Source organism: Tripterygium wilfordii, chromosome 22 (genome assembly GCF_013401445.1).
Source record: "Tripterygium wilfordii isolate XIE 37 chromosome 22, ASM1340144v1, whole genome shotgun sequence".
Lineage (NCBI taxonomy): Eukaryota > Viridiplantae > Streptophyta > Magnoliopsida > Celastrales > Celastraceae > Tripterygium > Tripterygium wilfordii.
This window is the reverse complement of record NC_052253.1, coordinates 6,822,605-6,849,946: the sequence shown is the minus strand read 5'-3', so window position 1 is coordinate 6,849,946 and position 27,342 is coordinate 6,822,605. Positions and strand designations below refer to the sequence as shown.

At 39.3% G+C, this 27,342-nt stretch overlaps 3 protein-coding genes and 1 pseudogene across 4 annotated transcripts; 2 read left to right on the top strand and 2 right to left on the bottom strand.

The window, feature by feature from the left end:
- The first annotated feature begins 1,749 nt into the window (after positions 1 to 1,749).
- LOC119990704 (protein disulfide-isomerase SCO2) lies at positions 1,750 to 6,561 on the top strand. Its single transcript, XM_038836763.1, has 3 exons — positions 1,750 to 2,257; positions 2,689 to 2,815; positions 6,170 to 6,561. Exons 1-3 carry the CDS (start codon positions 1,856 to 1,858, stop codon positions 6,244 to 6,246), a joined length of 606 nt encoding a protein of 201 aa, XP_038692691.1. The 5' UTR covers positions 1,750 to 1,855; the 3' UTR covers positions 6,247 to 6,561.
- Positions 6,562 to 6,758: 197 nt separating this feature from the next.
- On the bottom strand, positions 6,759 to 9,260 carry LOC119990995 (dynamin-related protein 4C-like). 2 transcript variants are annotated; one of them, XM_038837160.1, is made up of 2 exons: positions 9,160 to 9,260; positions 6,759 to 9,068 (listed from the first exon to the last, which is right to left on the bottom strand). In XM_038837160.1, exon 2 carries the CDS (start codon positions 9,066 to 9,068, stop codon positions 7,014 to 7,016), a length of 2,055 nt encoding a protein of 684 aa, XP_038693088.1. In that variant the 5' UTR covers positions 9,160 to 9,260; the 3' UTR covers positions 6,759 to 7,013. The 2 variants fall into 2 exon arrangements, with proteins under 2 accessions (XP_038693088.1, XP_038693087.1); XM_038837159.1 differs by having other exon boundaries at positions 6,759 to 9,074; positions 9,160 to 9,244.
- A 2,245-nt stretch (positions 9,261 to 11,505) lies between these two features.
- Positions 11,506 to 27,118, bottom strand: LOC119991751 (putative dynamin-related protein 4A). The gene is given in 4 exon segments (XM_038838192.1): positions 11,506 to 11,637; positions 25,436 to 26,125; positions 26,128 to 26,902; positions 27,029 to 27,118. Coding segments are annotated over 3 exon segments (1,485 nt in total). The 5' UTR covers positions 26,897 to 26,902; positions 27,029 to 27,118; the 3' UTR covers positions 11,506 to 11,611.
- Positions 22,486 to 22,585, top strand: LOC119992340 (annotated as a pseudogene).
- Positions 27,119 to 27,342: the final 224 nt, after the last annotated feature.

The following is a 27,342-nucleotide window of genomic DNA, read 5'->3' as shown; positions in this document are numbered from 1 at the left end:
CTAACCCTAAAGCCATAATATGACCATCTACTCATAAATGTTGATAAAATCTTAAGACCCTAAGATTTTATAAAATAAGTATAAAATTAAACTATTTAAAACTATAGATGTGTATAATATAAAATTTAAAATCAATACTCATTTGGTAAAACTAAAATTATTTAATTGTGTTAAAAATATAATAGGTAGTATGTAAAGATAGTAATTTAATTAGTTGACAAGTATAACATGAAAGTAGTGTTGGCTTGTTGGTTAGTTCATTATCTCCTATCTAAAAGTCCCAAGTTGAAATCCTATGATTAACAATTTAATTTTATAATTTCCAAAGATGATGAATAGTGATGGGCCGTGGGAGCCCGACCCGAGCCCGGCCGGAGGCCCCGAAGAACTAAATCGGGCCTGGGCCCAGCCCGGGCTTGGGCCCAAAAAAGTCGGGCCGGGCCAGCCGAGATCGGCTTGTTGACATTGGTCAACAAACCGGCGGGCTCCCGTATGCCACCTCTACATGAAATGACAGGGAGTGACTAGGGATGGTAACAGGGCGGGGGCGGATCATGGTCGCCCCGCACCTTCAGGTGGTGCCCTGCCCCACCCCTCCCCTCATGTCGAGGCGAGGTGACTTTTACGCTCCGTCCCCACCTCGCGGATTCCCGTGCCCTGCCCTGCCCCGCCCCGCCCATATTCAACATTTTTGAAAATTGTAAAATTAAATTTCAACATTAAATTGCACATCCTAGGTTTTGAACTTGATACTTCTAGGTGGTAGAGTAATGGACTAAACAACAAACCAAAGCTACTTTTATGTTACACTTGCCAACTAATTAAATTATTATCTTTACATACCACCTATTATATTTTTAACTCAATTAAATAATTTTAGTTTTATTTAATGGGTATTGATTTTAAAATTTATATTATACACTTCTATAGTTTTAAATTGTTTAATTTATACTTTATTTTATAAAATCTTAGGGTCTATGGATTTTTGGTTTAGTGTTTAGGTTTAGGGTTTAGAGTTTAGTGCTTAGGTTTAGGGTTTAGGGTTTAGGGTTTAAGGCCTTTAGGGTTTTAGGGTTTAGGGTCTTTAAGGTTTTGGGGTTTAGGGTTTAGGGCCTTTAGGGTTTTTGAGATTAGGATTTAGGAGTTAGAGTCCTATTTAACTTAAGGTTTAGGGTCCTATACTCCTATGTTTTTATCAAGATCAATTCAATTGACTTAGGAATAGAGACTAGAGAGTCATATTTAACTTAGGGTTTAGGGTAAGTTGACATTTATTCAATCTAATTAAGAGAATGATAATATTATGTTTAGGGACTTAGTATTTAGGTGTTACTTTGATTTTAATAATAATATCAAATTAAAATATGTTTAGACAAATAAATATTTTTCTATATTTTGTTATATATATATATATATATATATATATATCAGAAATTCTCCTATATGGACTAAAAGTGTGGACCAAGTTTGTGGACTTGTTTTTCAACTATAGATGTGATGGGTCCCATAATAAATGTGTGGCCCCCACTTATGTTGTGATTGATTACAACCATTGGATTTTGGTCCACAAACTTGGTCCACACTTTTGGTCCACATAGGAGAATTCCTGTATATATATATATACGAACATCTGTAGCGGGGCGGGAGGCATACCCGCCCTCGCACAGGCCTTGGTTCGGGGAGAATCAACGCGGGGCGGGTCGGATCGGGACAAATTGCCATCGCTAGGAGTGAACAGTGGATACACGAGGAGGAGGAGCAGTGCTGCAGTCTGTCTTTCTCTCGCTATTGTACAAGTGTTCTTATCCGCGCCTATATAATCACCATTCTCTCACCCGATCTTTTCTTTAATCAAATGCTCCCCTTAAACCCTACCTCTATCTTCACCCCCTCCAAACCCTCTCCATTGTTTTCTCTCCGTTGCTTCGCCGCAGGGGACGTCCCGGCTGGCCCCACCTTTCCTCGCTGGTTCGACTCCCCCTCCGCCGTCGCTGGTATTGCGACGGGTGTGGGTGGCGGCCCGAGGATTTCTCAGGATTCTGGTTCGACTGCTGGGGATGCTGCCCTAGTGACCCCGAGGAGGGGCGGGAATGGGAGCGTCAAAGCCAATGCCAGGGAGAGGAAATGGTCGCGTGACAGAGAGAGTTATTTGACTGATGACGGTGACGCGCTTCCTCTACCGATGACGTATCCTGACTCCAATCCTGTGCCGCCCGATGAGATTGATAGACGCCTGAATTGCGATCCCCAAGTCCAGGTCTCGTCTCTTTAGATCCCTGCAATTCTTGTGTGCTTTTGATGGCGAAGGCTGGAATTTGGCTGATGCTAGGTCTCAAACGGCTAGAGATTACATTTAAAGATTTTCTCTGCAGGGCTTAGAAATTAAAGTAAAGATAAGACTGGAATGAAAGCCAATGATTAAAGTCTTTGCAATTCTTTCTACAAAGTAGCCAAATTGGACTAAAAAGGAATATCTATCATTGGTTAACTGAATCTGTTGGACAAAAGTTTTGTTTTGGGGGTAAATTAAGAGGAGTTTATGCTGCTTGTGAATGAGTGTTTTTCAAATTGGGGCTTAATTTATGACTATTCATTCTGGAACAAAATGGTACCATTTAAATGTGTATTACCTTTTAATGACTGCAAGGCCCCCAATGACAGTTTTTCATTTTCTTGCTGGAGTTGTAGGATTGTAAGGAAGTAGTTTACGAATGGACTGGGAAGTGTCGCAGTTGTCAAGGATCAGGGTATGTCAGTTATTACAATAAAAGAGGGAAAGAGATCACCTGCAAATGCATACCTTGCCTTGGAGTTGGTATTCTTCTTCTTCTTCTTCTTTTTCTGTTTGTATCTGCTTGTGCGTGTGGCTTTTTAAAAGAAGAAAGAAAATGAACAATGTTATATCCATCTTTCTTGAGGTTGAACTGTCATCAGGTATTAAGAGAGCACTATGTAGCACGGACACGGACACGGACACGCGACACGACACGACACGGACACGCGGACACGTGATTTTTCCAAAAAGTAGGATACGGACACGTTGGGGACACGTTGATTAATTTTTTTTATATTTTTTATATATATACATATATTTCATTTCAATCAATATGGTCCAAAACAACAATACATTAAAACATAATATAATTCAATTAAGATAGTTCAAAAAATCAAATATCTTATAACAAATTAAAAAATAATTCAGTAAATTAAAAACAAAAGACAAAAACGTGTCCCCAACGTGTCCTCAACGTGTCGAAAACGTGTCCAATATTAAAAAAAAAAAAAAAAATCGGATACTCAGATTCACGTGTCCCAGACGTATTTTGAGCGTGTCGGGACGTGTCCGTGTCCGACACGTGTCGGACACCGACACTCTGACCAAAACAGAGTGTCCGTGCTACATAGGGAGTTTGCTATGTAGCACGGACACGGACACGGACACGCGACACGACACGACACGGACACGCGGACACGTGATTTTTCCAAAAAGTAGGATACGGACACGTTGGGGACACGTTGATTAATTTTTTTTATATTTTTTATATATATACATATATTTCATTTCAATCAATATGGTCCAAAACAACAATACATTAAAACATAATATAATTCAATTAAGATAGTTCAAAAAATCAAATATCTTATAACAAATTAAAAAATAATTCAGTAAATTAAAAACAAAAGACAAAAACGTGTCCCCAACGTGTCCTCAACGTGTCGAAAACGTGTCCAATATTAAAAAAAAAAAAAAAAATCGGATACTCAGATTCACGTGTCCCAGACGTATTTTGAGCGTGTCGGGACGTGTCCGTGTCCGACACGTGTCGGACACCGACACTCTGACCAAAACAGAGTGTCCGTGCTACATAGAGAGAGCATGAGGACATGTATCTAGCTATTATAAACAGAAGCCTTGAAGCATGCTCTAATTTTGACGATGAACATTATTCCCCTGTATATTTATATGCTCTGTTAGATTGAGTGTGATGCCTGATGCCCATGAACTTGTAGATCATGCAATGTAGAGACACTTCAGCTTTTAATTTCTCTAAAACTAATCAGTAATCACATTGGAACTTTTTGTGCAACCATGTTTAACACCAATTTGGCTGGCAATCATATGTGATGAAGCAATATAACTTTTATATATGATGCCATCTTGTTGAGATTCTTCTTGCTTATACAAGTTTTAGTGCTTTGTTGGGAAGAGATAGCTATGACTTTGAGTTATTTCATTCGTGTTTCTTTTGGTTCTGTGTTTGGAGGGTTCTTTTAGTTGTGTTACTGATCAGAAAAATATCAGTTGAATATCACCAGTGTGGTTATCACTTGATTTGTTCATGACTTTACCTTGCTCTATATAATCCTAAAAAGGATTTAAATTGCAATTTGTTTTGAGCTTTGCTTTTCTTCTCTCTCTTTTTTTTTCTTTTTCTTTTTTCAAATTCATTTGACCTTTATCATTCTTTACCAGTTACCCTGTTCCTTGCTTGTTGACATTTTAGAGAAAATAATAATTGAATAAAGTCTTTTTAATGCCAATGGGAGGATGTTCCACCTTGTCAACAAATGGGAATCGTGGAACTCATTGGCATAGTTGGAAGTCAGGAAGATAATTTATGGATTCCAAGATCAGCTAAGGTTGCACGCACAATTCTTTGTTAATTTTCAACATTCATATGCCAGAAATTGTAGTTGACTTAGGGACACTCTAAACACCAAAGTGTGGCAACCGTAATGTTGCTTGAAATATTTCTGGTTTTATTGACAGAAAGAAGTTACAAACAACGGTCACAAACTGAAATTGCACTCATGAATCATCATTGCAGTACAGGATTCAAAGTTAGCTTCAGTTTCTTGCCATGATGCATTAGCTTTCCCAGTTGAATCTGTTTTCAAATTTTATGGTTTACTGGATTATGATTTAATACAAGGATAACACCATTGCATTGGTTGTTAATTTTTTTCGTTGTTTTGTAAATGGGTATTAGTTTTTGGGTTGAGGTTATGTTCGAGTATTACTATTATGCATCTTGTTTCAGTTTGCATTGACTTTCTATTGTAGGCTTCAAACATTACTGAAATTCAAAATTTACAGATGATAATGACATAGGGGAACATATCTAGTATCTGTCTGACATATACAGTGATCAAATTAATAAAGGGGAATAGTTAATGAGCATTTTCTGCAGATTTTAGTACTTCTGGGAGTTATACAGGCTTTCTATTAGTGTGTGTTTGAGTGTGATAGAGTCGTGCCCATACACGCTCGGCACCCAAGGCCCAACCGACACCCACCCATATGGGCCGGTTGTACCCAAGGCCTCCTAGCCCATACTAGAAAACCTTGGGTACTAAGGGAGGCCCATACCTCCCCCTATAAACAACATCTTAGCTCCCACATCTTTCGATGTGGGACAATCCTATCAATACCCTCCCCTTCAAGACCAACGCCCACGTTGGTCGAGCACCATGGCCGATCACTCCGGCAGGCGCACCCCCGTTGGTCGAGCACCATGGCCGGCCACTCCGCAGGCACGGTCCCAAGTTGAAGGTACAACAGGATCATGCTCCGATACCATTGATAGAGTCGTGCCCATACACGCTCGGCACCCAAGGCCCAACCGACACCCACCCATATGGGCCGGTTGTACCCAAGGCCTCCTAGCCCATACTAGAAAACCTTGGGTACTAAGGGAGGCCCATACCTCCCCCTATAAACAACATCTTAGCTCCCACATCTTTCGATGTGGGACAATCCTATCAGAGTGGAAGATACAAGGTTATTTGCCAATATGGAGGTTCCATTAAGGGCTTGAAGTTATGAAGGAAGCTTTATTTGTAGCAATTCTCGGATGGTCCAAGGATTATACCATAAATTGGGAATTTCTTATGTTACATTTCCTCGTGTTTCTGGCTTTTCTGCTTTGCTGTTTTTAAATTGACCTCCATTTTGACAACTTGACAATATAATTTGTTGTATTAATTGGTTTCTTTCCTATTTAATTTAGATATGACTAAATACACTTCTTGAATTTGATAAATATCGTGAATTGTATGACAACTGAGTGCATAATTTCATAAGCCAATATTTCAGTCTACTCTTCCCGTTTTGTGTCCTCTGCTTTTTGACTCACAACAGCTACTTGAAACGGTTATTGCGTGGCAGGATATGTGCAGAAAATAACTGCTCGCAAGGACATAGAAGTGATGGAGGATTTGGATAATGGTCATGGAAGACCTTGAGCCATGTAAAGTTCCTCCCAACTTGTGGGAGTTTGAGAATTTTTGCGTGATTCTTACTGCCATTTTTGCAGTGAAATGATTTCTAGTGGATAAAAAAATTCTCATCCAATTTACTAATATATTTGTAATAGTTTTGAAATGCTGTACTCTCTCCAAACCTGTTGACATTTTTTAACTTGTAAAGTAGCTTATACATTCATAGGTAGTGGAAGGGTACCTAAGCTGCAGAGTTCAGATGTTTAACGCAATGAATTGATTGTAACCTTAGCAAAGAATGTATTCTTTTCTTACACTTCAACGTACATTGTTCTTTCATTATCCCATCTATTTGCTTTGGAATCTCTGGTCCACCACTTGCTTCTAGGTTCTTGAGTATCAATGGACGAGTTTTTGATAAATTTGATTCCAACAAAGATGGCAAGATTTCTCAGCAGGAATACAAGGCGGACTATGAATAAAATGACAAATTGCATATTGCTTGCTTGACACAATTGTGATTCCTGAAACTGCACTGTGCTCACAGGACAATACAGAAGCAAATTTACATATATTGCAAGAATCAAGTGAAAGGCGCAATAATATATAGACTTCCATGACACATAAACACCCAGCTTTATATAAAATAGACTTAGGAAAGTAAACAACAGCAGTCCTAAGGGACAACATAGCAAAATACCATAGTAGAAGTTCTACATGTCAACAGACCAGACACACTAGATAAGATGGACAAATACCTAAACAAGAAAATACCATACTAAAACAAACCATTAAGCAGTAGCAATTTCGTCCACGATCCTAGCCAGAACCTTCTTAGACTCTTGAAGCAACTTGATGGTCCGGCTAAGCTTTTCTCTCTTCCCAGCAACCGATGGCGATTCCCCCAACAACTTCTCGACTCCACCACCACCAAGAGAGTTCATCATCAACTCATTCACAATCTCCTTTTCCAGCTCTTTGTCAACAAGATTATGAACACTAAGCTGCAAATGCAGAGCCAAGCTGTCAACCAACCTCCTCAAAACAATCTTCCAATAGGCTGTCATTCTTGCTTTCAGGTCATATGCTTGAGGCACAACATGCTTATGTTCACGTAAACGAACAACTTCAACTCCGCCAAATCCTTCAAAATATATAACAGCGGAAGGTAGTACAGCATTAAAAACATCATCCATAAACTTATCTTGCTTAGCCATCAATTTCTTGCTTTCGAGCAAATATTCGGGATTGCAAGTATAGTCGGTCAGTTTTTCCATCTGAATTATCTCCATCACCCAATTCAAAGACTGTTGCTTCATCTTTGCCACAAGATTGAGGCAAGCTCTTCTTGTTGCTATCTGAAGCTGGTGATAGTTATCCGAATGACTCGTCAAAACTTCAATCATCACACCTTCTATATAGGTCCAGACTTTCTCTACAAACTCAATTGGCATACTAGAAATTGAGTCCACTTTTTTGCACAACAGAGCAATGAATACACTGTGTGGCAGGAAATTTGGAAGTCTTATTCCCTTAATAGCTTCATCCAGAACACTAATCTCATCCATCAAAAAGTTCTTCTTCAGATCACTTGAGCGATGGTTCTGCATTTCCTGCGAGCATTGGTTGATCATTTCACCCAACCTAGCAGTGCAATGCATTCTTTGGTCATCTGGGTACTCATCGAATTCTCCTCTCAAAATGATTTTCCTCAGGGACTCCTTACTTGCTGCGATAATTCCCATGAAAGCAGTCATGGCCTCTGCAATCGAGGTGAAAGTCTTGGGAAGTTTATTAAACTCGGAGAGACTAGAGTTCAACTTGTCATTGATCTTCTTGACAATTTCTGGTAAACATTTCATTATGATCGCAGCTTGTATTTGCACAAGCTTTTGTGCCAAAACAGGAACCCCCACAATAGATTTGTCAATCAAACATAGAAGGGGATGAGACTCGAACAATGCAGCTTCCTTCCTTCTTGCTTCCTCGTAGGTCTCATCGCCAATACGATTCCTGACACAAACATAGCCAAGCCCTACATTCACATCGTCAGCAGTCACCTTCTCGAGTAACCCTTCAGGTGCCATATCGACCTTTGTGACAACAGCAAGAGTCCTCTCCCCTTTCTTATCCACTTGTTGCGACATCCTAATCGATTCACATATAGAGAAATCAACAGTTGCAGACAAAACATTGAGGATGATACTCTCATCAGGCTTAATGTACTCCATGATCATCCCCGCAATCTGCTCATAAATGTTCTCAGGTTGGCCATGAACAGGCACTCTAGTAATCCCAGGAAGATCAACCATTGTAAGGTCTGGAACACCAAGCTTTTTTACCACCAACGTCAGAGGAGTGTTTGATACCCCCTTCCCATTGCCAGCAATCTCATTGGTTGCGAGATTAATCGCTTCAGAAATCCCGGACTCATTAGTTTGGACTGTTTTGCCATTGAACTCCAAGTAAAGCTCTGGCTCTGGAATCTGTTGATGTTGGAGCCTCATCACAAGAGGTACCCTGGTGCACATACCTTGTCCACGAGGGAGATTGATTCCTGCCAGAGACTCGAGAACACTAGATTTTCCAGAAGATTGGTCGCCAACTACAACAATGGTGGGTAATTGTATTCCTTCCTTCATGACCATAAGGTGCCTGAGCTTATCAACGGCGTCAAGCAGAGGCCTGATGCGATTGTTGCAGGAAGCAACAATGGGTGCATCAAACGCCACTTCTTGTTGTGGTTGGTTAACCACCACTGAAAACGAGTCACCTTCACAGTCAGAGCTGTAAACCGTTACTTGTTTGCTCATTGCTTCCAATTTTTCAAGAGGGATTCTCTTCATCTGAACCTAAGCAGGAGATTTCGTTTAACACATTGCATACAAAAAACACATATATAAAACCATTGAAGTACTGAGATTGGTTTTACTTTACCTTTCACTGAAATTGTGGTCTTTATGCTTGCTCTCCCCTATACACAGTCCGAGTTTTGAGATGGAAGAAGCATACAAATACATATATATATATATATATATATATATATATATATATATATATATATTGGGATTTGGGAATGTAAAGACTAAAGAGAAGCTTTTGGCAATTCGATGACTTGAAAAGGGTGTCTTCTAAGTTTTAACACATTGGGTCTTCGAAGATGCGAAAGGTTCCTTCATTGATCTCTATGCAAGCTCGCTTCACTTGTAAACTATTTGAAAATACCTAAAAATGATTAATTAATATAAGGCTTTTATTTTGTATTTTTTTTAAAAAAAAATGCCTAAAGTGTTCGATATCTTATCCCCTACCCATTGCCAGCAATCTATCAAAGTACTATTGTATCGTGCTCTTTTTATAAAAAAAAAAACAATTTACGTGAGTACCATTTATACTCATTCTTTTTCTCATATTGATTAATATTTATTCCTAATAAATTATTCTTGTATTAAAAAATGAGATTAACGTTTGTGTTTCTTCGAATTATTTTTGGAAATCGAAAAACTTAGTATACATAGCGTTGGAATTTGGTTGGTTTATATTCATTGATTAATAAATTATTGTTGCATTTATGTTTTGTTAGTAAGTAGTTATGTTTGAGAATCTAAAACGCTAGTATAGGAAGTTGTGTAGGATCTAGAGAAGGAGTAAAAATAAATACTCCCTTTATCCCAATCTATCTGTCATCTTTTGAAAATTAACTTTTAAGCAAACATGATTTAATGCAATTTAATTATACAAAAAAACCATATTATTTCCAATTTACCCTTATTTATGGTGATATTTTTTTTCTTTAAAATACAACAACACAATTGTTAATTAATGAAGAAAAATGATACTAGTTTTGGAATAAATCATAATAGAAAGAAAGACAATCAAAATGGGACGGAAGGAGTATTAAGGAAAGAAAAAATTCTCAAACGAGGTATGCTTATTGATGATATATGTGTTCTATGCAACTCAAGCAATGAAAATCCCCTTCATATTTTCAGAGACCGTGAGTTTTTGAATTCAGTGTGGAGCCATTGCCACTTTGCTCACAAGATTCTAGCTTTGCCGATGATGATATTATCCTCCTGATTAAGCAGGTGTCTTGAGATTATTCCATTACTAGATATTGTTTGTTTTTTTTTTTTTTTTTTTGCCTCTCATATCACAGTTGGTTTGCTAGAAATCGAATTGTGCATGGGGAATCGCCTCGGCACCCCTCCCAAATCCTCCTAAAAGCTGAAAGCTTGATGAAAAGGGTACCTAAGCTGCAGAGTTCATATGTTTAACGCAATGAATTGATTGTAACCTTAGCAAAGAATGTATTCCTTTCTTACACTTCAACGTACATTGTTCTTTCATTATCCCATCTATTTGCTTTGGAATCTCTGGTCCACCACTTGCTTCCACGTTCTTGAGTATCAATGGACGAGTTTTCGATAAATTTGATTCCAACAAAGATGGCAAGATTTCTCAGCAGGAATACAAGGCGGACTATGAATAAAATGACAGATTGCATATTGCTTGCTTGACACAATTGTGATTCCTGAAACTGCACTGCGCTCACAGGACAATACAGAGCAAATTTACATATATTGCAAGAATCAAGTGAAAGGCGCAATAATATATAGATTAAAGACGCTGCAACTCCCCTAATTTCCATTCTCTTTTTTTACACTGCAAAGGACTAAAGCATAGCAAAATAGACTTTCATGACACATAAACACCCAGCTTTATATAAAATAGACTTAGGAAAGTAAACAACAGCAGTCCTAAGGGACAACATAGCAAAATACCATAGTAGAAGTTCTACATGTCAACAGACCAGACACACTAGATATGATGGACAAATACCTAAACAGGAAGATACCATACTAAAACAAACCATTAAGCAGTAGCAATGTCGTCCATGATCCTAGCCAGAACCTTCTTAGACTCTTGAAGCAACTTGATGGTCCGGCTAAGCTTCTCTCTTCCCAGCAACCGATGGCGATTCCCCCAACAACTTCTCGACTCCACCACCATGAGAGTTCATCATCAACTCATTCACAATCTCCTTTTCCAGCTCTTTGTCAACAAGATTATGAACACTAAGCTGCAAATGCAGAGCCAAGCTGTCAACCAACCTCCTCAAAACAATCTTCCAATAGGCTGTCATTCTTGCTTTCAGGTCATATGCTTGAGGCACAACATGCTTATGTTCACGTAAACGAACAACTTCAACTTCGCCAAATCCTTCACAATATATAGTAGCGGTAGGTAGTATAGCATAAAAAACATCAGCCACAAACTTTTCTTGCTTAGCCATCAATTAACTGCTTTCGAGCAAATATTCGGGATTGCACGTATAGTCGGTCAGTTTTTCCATCTGAATTATCTCCATCACCCAATTCAAAGACTGTTACTTCATCTTTGCCACAAGATTAAGTGACCGACACCAAAGTGTGTGTGTACTTACTCCAAGTGTAGGGTATCGTCAAGTAATAAATCGGTGAGTCCGGTATCGATCCACGAGGAAGCAATGCAAATTTGAAGTGAATGATATGCAAATGACTAGCTAACACTAATAAACACAATGAATATCAAATAAAAGCAAGTAAAAGAAATGGGCCGAATGACTCGGTAGCATGAGCGATTTTGTAATCAAAGTAACCACAAGTTGGATTTAAAACAATTAATTAAAAACCTAGTCTCTAGTCCGTCCCGGTGGCTACTCGGTTCTCATACTCAAGGTATCATTACAAACACACACAACCATACACAATGCATTGTGTGATACTATCAATCATGCATATGCAAAGAGAATTGGGTTATAAGACTTCAATTCATACATGTAGGCCATCGGGTCTCTTAATCTACGATGAACGCAAAGGGATAAGCACCTAATATTATGAATTAATATTCCCCCTTGGGGCTTGGCTTGGCTAACACCCTAGTTTCACACTCAAAGATCAATTAACCATAACTCTCCCATGCACATTCCTAATTTAACCCAAAACCCCATCATCAATACACATAATTAATAGTTATGCAATGAAAAACTCAATTAATTAAGGAAATCATGCAATGGGTTTAACAATTCTCAATCAAACACATTAGATGCAATCCCTAGACTAGACAATCCAAAAATACAATCAAATATGTCATCTTCATAGATCCAATCACACAACCACGAAATTAAAAGAGCAAAATCAAAGCTACAATTCAATGAACATACCTTGAGTAATTGAAACCGAGTACCCACCGTTTGGGACTAGAAACTAGAAAGAGAACTTAGCCACTCATCATAATGGACATAAACTTCAATTTTATAGATGAAAATCAATGTCTACACACGAAATCACAAGAAACCAAGAAAAACTTAGAGAGAGAAATAGAGAGAAAAACAATGGAGGCAAGAAGTTGGAGGAGATCAATCAATGAGAGAGCCCCCCCAATCTTAGGGTTTTCTCCTCTTTTACAAGTATAATGACCTATTTACCCTTACAAAGCTTTCTCCCATTGGTTACATTTGAGAGATACCCAAAAACCCAGCTCAATTAATCATTCTCGGAATGCAGAAATCGGGCGACTGTCCGGACGGTTGAAATCTGTGTGGACAATTAAACCCTCTGATTCCAACTGTCCAGACGGTTGAAATCTGTTTGGACAGTTTGTGCTGATTTTTCATTTTTAGATGTAGCTTCATGATTCTTTCACCTTTTTGCCCTTTGATTCAATTATCCGAACATCCAATGAAAGTGTCCGGACAATTCTTCATCTCTATGAACTTTTCTTCAATCCCGAGAGCTTCTAATTTTATCGGTTTAATCATATTTTCTGCAAAACCAATGAAAGACAATCATAAGAGTAAAACTAACTTATTTAAACACAATTACATTACTTAAGATACTAGAACTCCCTAATTAGATGGTATTAGGACCTCAAAATAGAGGTCCGGTCACACCCCCCAACTTAGACGTTGCTAGTCCCTAGCAATGCAAACACTACCTAAAAATAAAAACCTAACTCACTGACGTAGGAATCACGGTTGCATTTAGCATATGCAACAAGCCTTTAAACCCCTAGGTCACCCTAGTGACGAGTTGTAGTCTCGTGAGGGCTTATCAGAGCGATACCCACAAACACTTGCCAAGGGATCCACCATTACTTTGAAAGCACCATAAATGATTCTTAAGTTCTCACATGTAAGAAGTAAAGCTAATCCTCCAATTCCCCTGCTTAGTCAAAGACATACAAAAATCTTTGAAAAATCGATCTCAATCCCCTTAAAAAAATGACCAAGAACATTTTATACTATAAAAATATATGTGCAATCAAGCAAGACAACTCAACACATTCACACAAGTAAAACCTCGTTATAGACCCTTTTGGTGTTCATAAATCCCCAATCCCAAATGTACACAAAAACATAAAAGCATTGTGGTAAGTGAATGACTTACACAATTGAATTAAATGTATGTGTTTATAAAAGATAATTTGGATGGGCATAGCTTTGAGAATGAAATCACCTACAAGAGCAATTAATGCATTCACCAACTCACTTGCTTACCTTGGATCAAATTCATCAAAAGGTTAAATGGGTTGTAATGTGGCTAAGGGACAAGGTAGGAAGAATTTCGAACTAGGTAACAAGTTGCAAGGTTAAGTTCAAACATGTGAGCTAAGTTCTCATTTTGTCACCCCTTCCATTGCACTACAAATCCAAACACTTCTCATCCTTTACACATAAAGGATTAACTTTATTGCATACATGTCTTTTTGATTTCATTTTTTTTTCTTTGTCTTTTTTTTCTTTGTCTTTTTTTTTTTTTTTTTTTCAAAAATGAACAACATTTATACAATAACCCTCAATTTTTTTTTTTAACATAAGAAAGGGTGATATCACTACCAACTTATCTTTTTCAAGCTCCCACTCAACCTTGCAACCAAAGATAGGAAGTATTTAAGGAAGTGGTTCACACAAGGCTTGTAAGTGAAATAAAAAGGCTTAAAGAAGTTTAGGCTTATAATCACTCACAAATGAATAGGCTAGGCTCAAATCTCTCAACCTAATGAATCATTCAATCCTAAGTTCATAGGCAAGTGGCAAAATACAAAAATCACACTTCTCAGTAATCAAATGTAATGGATGCAAAGCTATTGAAGAACACGCGCATAAGATGTCAAATGAATATCAATGAAGAGCATCACCCAAAACCCAATGTATACCAATGAAGAATGGCTCAAAAGAATGAGAAGGGATAAAAAAAAAAATTTCAGACAAAAGGACTCTAAAACGTAGTCATACAAATGTTTCAATGTCAATATGCTTGCTTAATCACAATTTTGATATCAAACTAGGTCCCAATCATCCCAAGAAAGATTGATTATAATTATCTCACTCAATTGCATGTATCAACTTCACAAAAGAAATTAAGGAACCTACTATACACTTGCACATTTGAACAAGAATAAAAAATTAACGTCCAAATTGGTAGTGAATCCCAAAAGCGTCTACCCTTTCCTTCTTAGGGACAACCTAATCATTTCTGTGTCATGAACAATAGAGTAACAATCTCCAAGAGATAAAGTCAGAAATTTCATACCATACTCTTCAAAAATAGTTGAAGACATATCATGAATGCATCAATCTGAAATAATAGTCAACAACCATAATATCCAAGCAATAGTACATGCCAAATATCCATAATCCTGAGCAATCAAGATAAAGACAACAGAAATGAAACACAAATAACACAGGGTAGTAGAGAATTTTAGGCTGATACATGATAATCAAAATATGTGAAAAACTCAATCTAGCCTAACTCTCAAAATAGACTCTACGCCTAGTCCTCTGGTGGCGGTAAAAGTAGTAGAGGTGTAGGGGTTGAAGAAGGCTGTTGAGGTGGCCAGTCAGGGTGCCTGGATACTAAGAACTGAAGCATATCATGCATCTCCTTCTGTCTTTGGTCTATCTGCGAGAACCACTCCAGCTGCTGCATCTCTAAACTCTCAACAGTCCACTGCAGTCCCTCAACATCAATGCAAAGCTCTTGCAATCTATCAATTATCTGCTGGTGTCCTGACTGTCCAGTGGATAAGCTCTCGCCTGGTTCCACATCCTGCTGTTGTCGCTGTGTGGGGACTTCCTTCAATCTCCCCCATGACTTTGCCATAGAAAAATGATCAATCCTATCGACTTGTGGGTATCCAAATCTACCGTCGATTTGACACCAGCTCTCAAAATGACCTCTGTGAGAAATACTCCAAAAGGTAAACTGGATAAAGCCTCCCCTAACCTTTTATGAGCACTATATAAGTGGGAAAGTATGTAATGAGCTATGTTAATAGTGTGTCCTGCATCAATAGCATATATCAATCGAGCTCTCGCTTTACTCACATCAGCTGTCCGCCCTTGAGGAAGTATATTGTAACAAGTCGAATCATGTAAAGGTGCATACTCCCAATTTAGATGCTTCTTCGGAATATTACGATGCTCCCAAATAGTGCCGGGCTTGCATACCTTTTCCACTATATTGCTCCAACTAACTGTATCACTATTATACGAAAAATCTGCTACTCCAACAAATGATGGCAGCCCAAAAATCTCCGAAATAATGCTCGAATCCACCACAACTTTCTTATTCCGCACCATCGAAACCAACTCACGCTTACACCCCTCTACTGTATCATCAATGATGTTAGCAAAAAATTCCCTAACCAAATTCTTATGGCAAATCCCAGAATATCTCACTAATTTCTCCCAGCCACGCCCAACTATCTTATCCTTCCAACACCAGGTTCCATACTTAAATTGACGACTAGACTGAAAATCATCCAAGTTCCATGCTTTCTCAATGGACACTGCTTTCTTACCCCAATAGTCATCGTAATTTTTCTCTGCTTCTTCGTTCACAAAAGTTGCTGGGACAGTTAATCCTTCATCCACTCTAGCTGCTTTAGTCACTCTAGCACGTTTAGGTGCCATTTAAACAATTCTGCCAAGAGCTTATACTCCCACACACAAATCTAGCATCAACAACTGCCCTAAACAGAACACAAAACAGCACAGAACAACTCCAAATCCAGCACCACACTTTAGCCCAAAGCAAAACAGTTAAACCACCCCAAACACAGCATAAAAATCCCCAACAAACTGATATGATTCAACCATTCCAAAACCAGTTCAAACCCAGCTCAAACAGTGCGTAATTCAGCCTAGATTATTGACAGTTTCAGATCAAACCAATAACAAACAGCAGCAAAACAACAGTCCAGAAAATCAGCCCAACAATGCACAATTCAAATCAATCCAATAATCAATCAAAGCATTCCTCAATTTCTCATTCAAATCACTCATACACAGTAACACACGATCCCATATTTTGATTTCAATTCATTTCCAAATTTAAACAATCCACAATCAGTCAACCGTAACTTCAAATCTCACCAAAACACCCCAAGAATAATTCAAACATGTAGATGATTTCGAAGTTCAAATTGCTACCTTGTTTTCATTATTAGCACCGGCCCTAATCACAGCAGCTCCTCAATCTCTGTCGAGTAGTAATCCCATCATGCTATTCAAGCTCGAAAATACCCAACGATGTTCTGAGTTCCGAGTGTTCTGCGATTTAGGAAGGAGAAGATGAAGAAAGTGGGTCTGGTTCGATTCGTGCAAAGAGGAGACAAGGAAGCTTTGTCGTGGTGTTGATAGAAAGAAGAAAGAAGAATGGGTTAGGGCTCACATAATGGTATGGGTTCATGAAAACTTGGGCCTAATCCATCTCAACACTACATGGGCCTGGACATTTAAATGAACTAATGGGCTCAAGTGGCTTGGGCTTAGATTCACTTAAAAGACATGTGGATCTGGGCTTTAAAACCTCTTTCTTAAAAATTCAGCAAGTGTCCACACACTCAAGTAAGTGTTTGGACAATTAAACTCTCTGGAATGAATTTGCTCAAACTGTCCAGACAAAAAATTAGGTGTCCAGACGGTTTTATGCTGATGTTTTTTTTTTTTTTAAACAAAAAACTACTCTAAACATAATCACACTAAAATTAAAAACACACTAAAATAAAGAAAAACAAAACAAGTTTCACAATAAATTCACAATTCCCTCACCCTCAACTTAAATGAAACATTGTCCCCAATGTTAAAAATAAGAAAGTAGGTAAGAACAAATTGTGAAATAGATTGTGAACATACAAAACTCACCAAAAATGAATGAAAAACAATCTAACACGACATATGTACAAGAGAGGTATGTTATGCACACTAGGATGGGGTGGGATCCACAAGATCCCATTCTTCGGCCAATTCATTAAAATTGTCCAAATATGGTTTCAAACGTTGGCCGTTAACCTTAAAAGTCTTCTCGCTCCTAGGATCATCAATGTCGATGCTTCCATATGGGGAAGCCTTGCGGACAATAAAAGGTCCGGTCCATTTGGTACACAACTTCCCGGGAAACAAGTGTAACCGGGAGTTGTATAAAAGAACCTTTTGTCCCTCATGAAAAACCTTCCTCACAATGTGCTTGTCATGGTATCTTTTCATTTTAAGCTTAGCAATTTTTGCATTTTCAAAAGCATCATTCCTCAACTCCTCAATCTCTTGGATTTGGAGTTTGCGATGCCCCCCAACTTGATCGGTGGAGTCATTCAAAGTGCGAATGGCCCAATAGGCCTTGTGCTCCAATTCCACCGGCAAGTGGCAAGCCTTGCCATAGACAAGTCTATAAGGGGACATTCCAAGGGCAGTCTTATACGCGGTACGGTAAGCCCACAAAGCATCAATCAATTTTGAAGACCAATCTTTTCTATTGGGACCAACCGTTTTTTCAAGAATACGTTTAATCTCCCTATTTGCCAATTCCGCTTGGACACTTGTTTGTGGATGATATGGGGTACCAACTTTGTGCAAAATGCCATATCGTTTCATCAAAGTTCTAACCGGGGCATTGCAAAAGTGAGACCCACCATCACTGATGATGGCTCGAGGCATCCCAAATCTTGAGAAAATGTTTTCTTTTAAAAATTTTATCACAACTTGGTGATCATTTGTTCGAGAAGGGATGGCTTCTTACCACTTGGACACATAATCCACACCAACCAAGATATACAAATAACCAAATGAATTAGGGAAGGGTTCCATGAAATCAATGGCCCAACAATCAAAAATTTCCAAGATGTTAATGGGTTGGAGGGGCATCATCTCACGTTTTCCTAAATTACCTAATCTTTGGCAATTGTCACAAGATAGGCAATAAGCATGGACATCTTTGTGCAAAGAAGGCCAATATAAGCCACTTTGAAGAATTTTGGCCGCAGTCTTTTTGGAGGAAAAATGGCCTCCACAAGCATATTTATGGCAAAAGGCCATGACACTTTCAAATTCATTATTGGGGATGCACCTCCGAATCACTTGATCGGAACAATACTTGAACAAATAGGGGTCATCCCAAAAGAAGTTTCGCACATTGCGAAGAAATTTGGATCTATCAATCTTGCTCCAATGAGATGGCATGTTTCCGGTTACCAAGAAGTTGGCAATGTCCGCATACCATGGAGTCAATTTAGAAGAGATGGCATGAGTGAAGAGGAGTTGTTCATCCGGGAAATGCTCATTGATGGGTATGCCGTGTGAAATCAAATTTTGTCCGAGAAGTCTAGATAAATGGTCGGCTACTACATTCTCCACTCCTTTCTTATCTTTAATTTCAAGGTCAAATTCTTGAAGTAAGAGAATCCATCTTAACAACCTAGGCTTGGCATCCGCTTTTGAAAGTAAATACTTCAAAGCCGCATGGTCGGTAAAGATGATGACTTTCGAGCCAACCAAATAAGACCTAAACTTGTCCAAGGCAAAGACTATAGCTAGTAATTCCTTTTCGGTGGTGGTATAATTCACTTGAGTATCATTCAAGGTCTTACTAGCATAGTATATAACATGAACATTTTTCTCTTTTCTTTGTCCTAGAACCGCACCAACCGCCACATCACTTGCATCACACATGAGTTCAAAGGGCATACTCCAATCGGGAGTTTGCATAATGGGTGCGGTGGTGAGGGCACCTTTCAAATCATCAAAGGCTTTTTGACATTGTGGTGTCCATTCAAAAGAGACATCTTGAGCAAGCAAGTTACTTAAAGGTTTGGCAATGGCACTAAAAGAATTGATAAACCTTCCATAGAAACCCGCATGACCCAAAAAAGATCTCACATCTTTAACACATGTAGGGGGAGGTAACTTGTGAATTAATTCAATTTTTGCCTTGTCAACCTCTATCCCTTTGGATGACACAATGTGTCCCAATACAATTCCATGTGTCACCATGAAATGACACTTTTCCCAATTGAGAACCAATTGGCTCTCCTCACATCTTTTTAATACACTTGCCAAATTAGCAAGACATTGATCATAGGTATCTCCATAAACCGAGAAATCATCCATAAAGACCTCCACAATTTTCTCAACCATGTCACTAAAGATACTCATCATGCACCTTTGAAAGGTAGCCGGAGCATTGCATAACCCAAAAGGCATGCGTCTATAAGCAAAGGTTCCAAATGGACATGTGAATGTGGTCTTATCTTGGTCTTCTAAGGCAATCTCTATTTGATTATATCCGGAATACCCATCAAGGAAGCAATAATAGGCTCTACCCGCTACTCTCTCAAGGACTTGATCAAGAAAGGGTAAGGGGAAATGGTCTTTTCGAGTAACCATATTGAGTCTACGGTAGTCAATGCACATACGCCACCCGGTTTGAATTCGAGTGGGAACGAATTCGTTCTTGTCATTCTTAACTACTGTAACTCCGGACTTTTTGGGGACCACTTGGGTAGGAGATACCCATTTGGAATCCGCGATGGGATAAATGATCCCCGCGTCAAGCAATTTTAACACCTCCCCCCTAACTACTTCCTTCATGTTCGGATTTAAACGTCTTTGCATTTGTCTAATGGGCTTAGCTTCCTCTTCCATGTAAATCCTATGAGTACAAACCAAAGGACTAATACCCTTCAAATCAGCAATTGTCCAACCTATTGCTCTTCTATACCTTTGCAAAACTTGAACAAGTTTCTCTTCTTGGGGAGAAGTAAGTAAGGAAGATATCACAACGGGGTATGACTCATTCTCACCCAAAAACACATATTTAAGCTCACTTGGTAAGGGTTTCCTTTCCGGGGTTGGTGGATGCTCTAGCGATGATTCAAGCTTAGTCTTGGAAGGTTCTAATTCCTCAATGGGTGGGTTGAATCGTCCTATGCTATGAATAGCTAAAGACTCCAAAACCTCATTAATCTCCTCTTCCTCAACTAAAAATTGACTACCTTTTTCGCTCAAAGCTAGCACACCTTCTACCGAATCCCTAGCAAGAGTTTTCTCTAAATTCTCCTCAACATATGAATGGATCCAATCTACTTCCCTAATGTCTTCAAACTCTCCCATTTGCTTAGACACATTAAAGATGTTCATCTCCGCAGTCATATTCCCAAAAGATAGCACCATGACACCATTCCTACAATTGATCAAAGCATTGGAGGTTGCTAGGAAAGGTCTACCTAAAAGGACCGAAATTGGTTTGCTAAAGCTAGGGAGGGGTTGGGTATCTAAAACCACAAAGTCAACCGGGAGGTAGAATTCATCCACTTGAACTAGTACATCTTCCACTATTCCCCTAGGAATCTTGACGGATCTATCCGCTAGTTGCAAGGTAATTCTTGTAGGCTTAAGCTCACCTAACCCCAATTGTTGATAGACCGAGTATGGAAGGAGATTAACACTAGCACCTAAATCCAACAATGCTTGCTCAATCCTATGGTTCCCTATGACTATTGGAATGGTAGGGCAACCGGGATCCTTATATTTAGGTGGAGTGGTGGCTTGTAAGATGGAGCTTGCTTGCTCCGTAAGAAAAGCCTTCTCCTTCACATTCAATTTTCGTTTCACGGTACACAAATCCTTGAGGAACTTTGCGTACGAGGGAACTTGTTTGATGGCATCTAGAAGAGGTATGTTCACTTTCACTTGTTTGAAAAGTTCAAACATCTCTTTGTGTAGAGCCTCATTGGTTTTCTTCCCTAATCGGTGAGGAAATGGTGGCCTTGGGATACACTCTCTATCCTTAGACGTGCCTACCCTTGTCCTATGTGATTGCCCCCTCACATTTTTCTGAATTTCTCGATGAAGTGTCCGGACAATCCAAAATAGGTGTCCGAACACTTGCACCTAGTGAATCATTTTCCTGCACAATTTTCTCCAAACTCTCTTCCTTTCCACTATTTCCTTCGTCCTTTTTCCCCACTCTATCACCAAAATTCTGCACATCATCACTTTGATCAACATTCTCATTTGGTATGGGTCTATCCACAATGCGTCCATTCCTCAAAGTGAGGATGGATTGGGCTTGTTCATGTCCACTTGCCCCACCACTAGTAGATTCTAGCACATTGGCTTGTTTGGATGGATTGGGGTATGGTTGAGCTGGGAATTTGCCCTTCTCATATGTGGTGAGAGCTTGGGTGACCTTAGTGATTTGACTCTTAATATCCTCAATAGCCCTATTGGTTTGTTCTTGGAATTTGGTGGCCTTTTGATTCTCCCCTATTTGAGCTTGCATGAAAATGTTAAGAGTGTCTTCAAGAGACCTCTTAGGAGGTGGAATGTAAGGTTGTGGAGGTGGTTGTGCAACACTTGGAGGAGGCAATTGTTGTTGGGGTGGATTGGGGAGTGATCGGGATTGAGCATTCCCATCATTCCTCCACCCAAAGTTTGGATGATTCCTCCAAGGGTAATTCTCATTGTACGAATTGTTGCCTTGGTGATTGGTAGGGTAGGGCTTCCTAAAGTTCTGAGAATTGTTCCCATTGTAACCTTGCCCAAATAGGACTTCCTTACAAGCCGGTAAGGCATTACACTCATCCGTCCTATGATCCCTACTTTCACACAAAGTACAAGCAACTTGGTCATCAACACCAACCACATTTATAGGGGCCTTTTGTGACTCTAAGGACTCCAATTTCTTGGACAACAAAGCAAGTTTAGCATGCACATCATCATTTTCATTCAACACAAACTTGCCACTAGAGCTTGGCATAACATCATGTCGGGTTAGTGGAGGAGCTTCCCCAGATCGGGATTCCTCCGCCAACCCATCAAAGAAAGTGAATGCCTCATTGGCATCCCTATTCAAAAAATCACCTTGAGTCATAGTGGAAACCAATTTCTTCAAAGATGGAGTCAAAGATTTGTGGAAGAAATTCACAATTTGAAATTTTTGAAATCCATGGTGAGGACACATAAACAACAAATCCTTAAACCTCTCCCAAGCTTGGAAGAAAGTTTCATGTTCTTTGCAATGAAAATTCATGATTTGTGTTTGATAAGAAATGGTACGGTGGGAAGGAAAATATTTGTTGAGAAATTCTTCTTGCATTGCCGCCCAAGTCGCAATGGATTGGGGGCGCAAGTTCTCAAACCATTGTTTTGCATGATCCTTCAAAGAAAATGGAAAAAGTTTGAGTCTCAAAATTTCTTGTGTGCATGTAACATCACCAAAAGTAGTACACACCGATTCAAAATCACGCACATGTGAATATGGTCGTTCCGATTCCATTCCATGGAATTTGAGAATCATTTGGAACATTGATGGTTTAAGGCTCACATTTTGTTGGTTCGGTGGCATGACGATGCAAGAAGGTTGAGTTTGCCTTGCGGGATGCGTGAGCTCCCTCAAAGTGCGATGCTCTTGGGCATGAATGTACTCCACAGGAGGAGGTGCATGTAAATTTTGTCCGAAGGGAGCATATTGTGGCACTTGTGGCACTTGTGGCATTTGATAATACATAGGATGCACAAAATTATATGGGGGAAGCATATGGTATGCGGGAGGCATATTGGGAGGTTGGTAGACATTTTGTGGGGCAATTTGTGCCGCATTATCTTGTTGAAGTGGTTGAGGTGCATTTTGCAAAGCACGCTCAACTTGAACATTTGGTAAATTTTGGGCATTTGGCACATTTTGGGCATCTTGCCCTTGCGCCGGATTCATCAATTCATCAATGTTCACACGTTGTAAAAGACGACGTAATACATCAAGATTGATATCACCCCCACGTACACTCCCCGCATCACTCGCATTTATGTCACCACCTCTCCCATCTCTATTAGACCCATGCCCACTAACGTTATCTCTAAGATGAGACATGATGGCAAACAAAGCTATCAAGTAACACGAAAGATGACAACCAACCAAGTCAAGTAACACCAGATTTTTCAATCAACAAACAACCAAGAGCAATATCAAGCAAGAACAAGAGCAAAGATAGGAATAGAATGACAATCAACCTCAGGAACAATTACACACCAAGATGTAGCAAGTAGTGATAGAAAGAAAAATGCGCAAAGCTCTCTCAAACAATGTATCACTACCAAGCAGCAAACAAGGTGGCATCCATCGCCCACAGGAATCTAAGTTAGCCCTATCCGCCAAGTTCTCCTCACAAATTTTTTTTTTTTTTTTCTCTTTGCAGCAACTACACTAAATCAACTACACTAGAAAGCAAGTAAAAGGGAGGAACAAAGTTACCCTTGAAGCGTGACCGTGCTCCTTCCTTATTTGATGGCGTTTAATAGCATAAAGCTAGCATCTACAAGCCACCCAGCTCCGTCTTTGACATTCGCCTTCCCCGGCAACGGCGCCAAAAACTTGACCGACACCAAAGTGTGTGTGTGTACTTACCCCAAGTGTAGGGTATCGTCAAGTAATAAACCGGTGAGTCCGGTATCGATCCACGAGGAAGCAATGCAAATTTGAAGTGAATGATATGCAAATGACTAGCTAACACTAATAAACACAATGAATATCAAATAAAAGCAAGTAAAAGAAATGGGCCGAATGACTCGGTAGCATGAGCGATTTTGTAATCAAAGTAAGCACAAGTTGGATTTAAAACAATTAATTAAAAACCTAGTCTCTAGTCCGTCTCGGTGGCTACTCGGTTCTCATACTCAAGGTATCATTGCAAACACACACAACCATACACAATGCATTGTGTGATACTATCAATCATGCATATGCAAAGAGAATTGGGTTATAAGACTTCAATTCATACATGTAGGCCATCGGGTCTCTTAATCTACGATGAACGCAAAGGGATAAGCACCTAATATTATGAATTAATATTCCCCCTTGGGGCTTGGCTTGGCTAACACCCTAGTTTCACACTCAAAGATCAATTAACCATAACTCTCCCATGCACATTCCTAATTTAACCCAAAACCCCATCATCAATACACATAATTAATAGCTATGCAATGAAAAACTCAATTAATTAAGGAAATCATGCAATGGGTTTAACAATTCTCAATCAAACACATTAGATGCAATCCCTAGACTAGACAATCCAAAAATACAATCAAATATGTCATCTCCATAGATCCAATCACACAACCACAAAATTAAAAGAGCAAAATCAAAGCTACAATTCAATGAACATACCTTGAGTAATTGAAACCGAGCACCCACCGTTTGGGACTAGAAACTAGAAAGAGAACTTAGCCACTCATCATAATGGACATAAACTTCAATTTTATAGATGAAAATCAATGTCTACACACGAAATCACAAGAAACCAAGAAAAACTTAGAGAGAGAAATAGAGAGAAAAACAATGGAGGCAAGAAGTTGGAGGAGATCAATCAATGAGAGAGCCCCCCCCCAATCTTAGGGTTTTCTCCTCTTTTACAAGTATAATGACCTATTTACCCTTACAAAGCTTTCTCCCATTGGTTACATTTGAGAGATACCCAAAAACCCAGCTCAATTAATCATTCTCGGAATGCAGAAATCGGGCGACTGTCCGGACGGTTGAAATCTGTGTGGACAATTAAACCCTCTGGTTCCAACTGTCCAGACGGTTGAAATCTGTTTGGACAGTTTGTGCTGATTTTCATTTTTAGCTGTAGCTTCATGATTCTTTCACCTTTTTGCCCTTTGATTCAATTATCCGAACATCCAATGAAGGTGTCCGGACAATTCTTCATCTCTATGAACTTTTCTTCAATCCCGAGAGCTTCTAATTTTATCGGTTTAATCATATTTTCTGCAAAACCAATGAAAGACAATCATAAGAGTAAAACTAACTTATTTAAACACAATTACATTACTTAAGATACTAGAACTCCCTAATTAGATGGTATTAGGACCTCAAAATAGAGGTCCGGTCATTAAGGCCAGCTCTTCTTATTGCTATCTGAAGCTGGTGATAGTTATACGAATGACTCATCAAAACATCAATCACCACACCTTCTATATAGGTCCAGACTTTCTCTGCAAACTCAATTGGCATACTCGAAATTGAGTCCACTTTTTTGCACAACAGAGCAATGAATGCCCTGTGTGGCAGGAAATTTGGAAGTCTTATTCCCTTAATAGCTTCATCCAGAACACTAATCTCATCCATCAAAAAGTTCTTCTTCAGATCACTTGAGCGATGGTTCTCCATTTCCTGCGAGCATTGGTTGATCATTTCAAGCAACCTAGCAGTGCAATGCATTTTTTGGTCATCTGGGTACTCATCGAATTCTCCACTCAAAATGATTTTCCTCAAGGACTCCTTACTTGCTGCGATAATTCCCATGAAAGCAGTCATGGCCTCTGCAATCGAGGTGAAAGTCTTGGGAAGTTTATTAAACTCGGAGAGACTAGAGTTCAACTTGTCATTGATCTTCTTGACAATTTCTGGTAAGCATTTCATTATGATAGCAGCTTGTATTTGCACAAGCTTTTGTGCCAAAACAGGAACCTCCACAATAGATTTGTCAATCAAACACAGAAGGGGATGAGACTCGAACAATGCAGCTTCCTTCCTTCTTGCTTCCTCGTAGGTCTCATCGCCAATACGATTCCTGACACAAACAAGCCAAGCCCTACATTCACATCGTCAGCAGTCACCTTCTCGAGTAACCCTTCAGGCGCCTTATCGACCTTTGTGACAACAGCAAGAGTCCTCTCCCCTGTCTTATCCACTTGCTGCGACATCCGAATCGATTCACATGTAGAGAAATCAACAGTTGCAGACAAAACATTGAGGATGATACTCTCATCAGGCTTAATGTACTCCATGATAATCCCCGCAATCTGCTCATAAATGTTCTCAGGTTGGTCGTGAACAGGCACTCTAGTAATCCCAGGAAGATCAACCATTGTAAGGTCTGGAACACCATGCTTTTTTACCACCAATGTGAGAGGAGTGTTTGATACCCCCTTCCCATTGCCAGCAATCTCATCGGTTGCGAGATTAATGGCTTCAGAAATCCTGGACTCAGTAGTTTGGACTGTTTTGCCATTAAACTCCAAGTAAAGCTCTGGCTCCGGAATGTGGTGATGTTGGAGCCTCATCACAAGTGGTACCCTGGTGCAGATACCTTGTCCGCGAGGAAGACTGATTCCAGCCAGAGACTCGAGAACACTAGATTTTCCAGAGGATTGGTCGCCCACTACCACAATGGTGGGTAATTGTATTCCTTCCTTCATGACCATAAGGTGCCTGAGCTCATCAACGGCATCAAGCAGAGGCCTGATGCGATCATTGCAGGAAGCAACAATGGGTGCATCAATCGCCACTTCTTGTCGTGGTTGGTTAACCACCATTGAAAGCGAGTCACCTTCACTCTCTGAGCTGTACACCATTACTTCCTATTTTTCAAGAGATATACAATTCATATGAATCTAAGCATGAGATTTCGTTCAACACATTACATACATAAATACTAAGAACACATAAATAAATCCCATGAGATATTGAGATGGGTTTTACTTTACCTGTTGCTTTGATGAAACAAAAAGTCCACTGATTGAGTCTGAACTGAAGGAGTAATGAGTGTAGGCCAATGCAATCTTACTTCACTTGCGGTTTCTGTGATTGCTTTACTACGTACAAGCATATATAATCAGAACAACTTGGTTTGCAAGTTGTCTGCTTATTATTTTTTAAATATTTTCTTTTTGTCTTAAAATCGTAGAGAACTTCCGGACTAAGTTGACCATAAAATATTCTGTGGTTTACGCACACCACGTCACAGTGATGACGTGGTGCGCTGACCCACTAAATATTTGACACCTATTGACTATTAATC

Coding starts and splice junctions, on each gene's coding strand:
- LOC119990704 (XM_038836763.1), top strand. CDS start 1,856: ATGCTCCCCTTAAACCCTACCTCTATCTTCACCCCCTCCAAACCCTCT. Junction 2,258..2,688: donor ATTGCGATCCCCAAGTCCAG/GTCTCGTCTCTT, acceptor CTGGAGTTGTAG/GATTGTAAGGAAGTAGTTTA. Junction 2,816..6,169: donor CATACCTTGCCTTGGAGTTG/GTATTCTTCTTC, acceptor ATTGCGTGGCAG/GATATGTGCAGAAAATAACT.
- LOC119990995 (XM_038837160.1), bottom strand. CDS start 9,068: ATGAAGAGAATCCCTCTTGAAAAATTGGAAGCAATGAGCAAACAAGTA.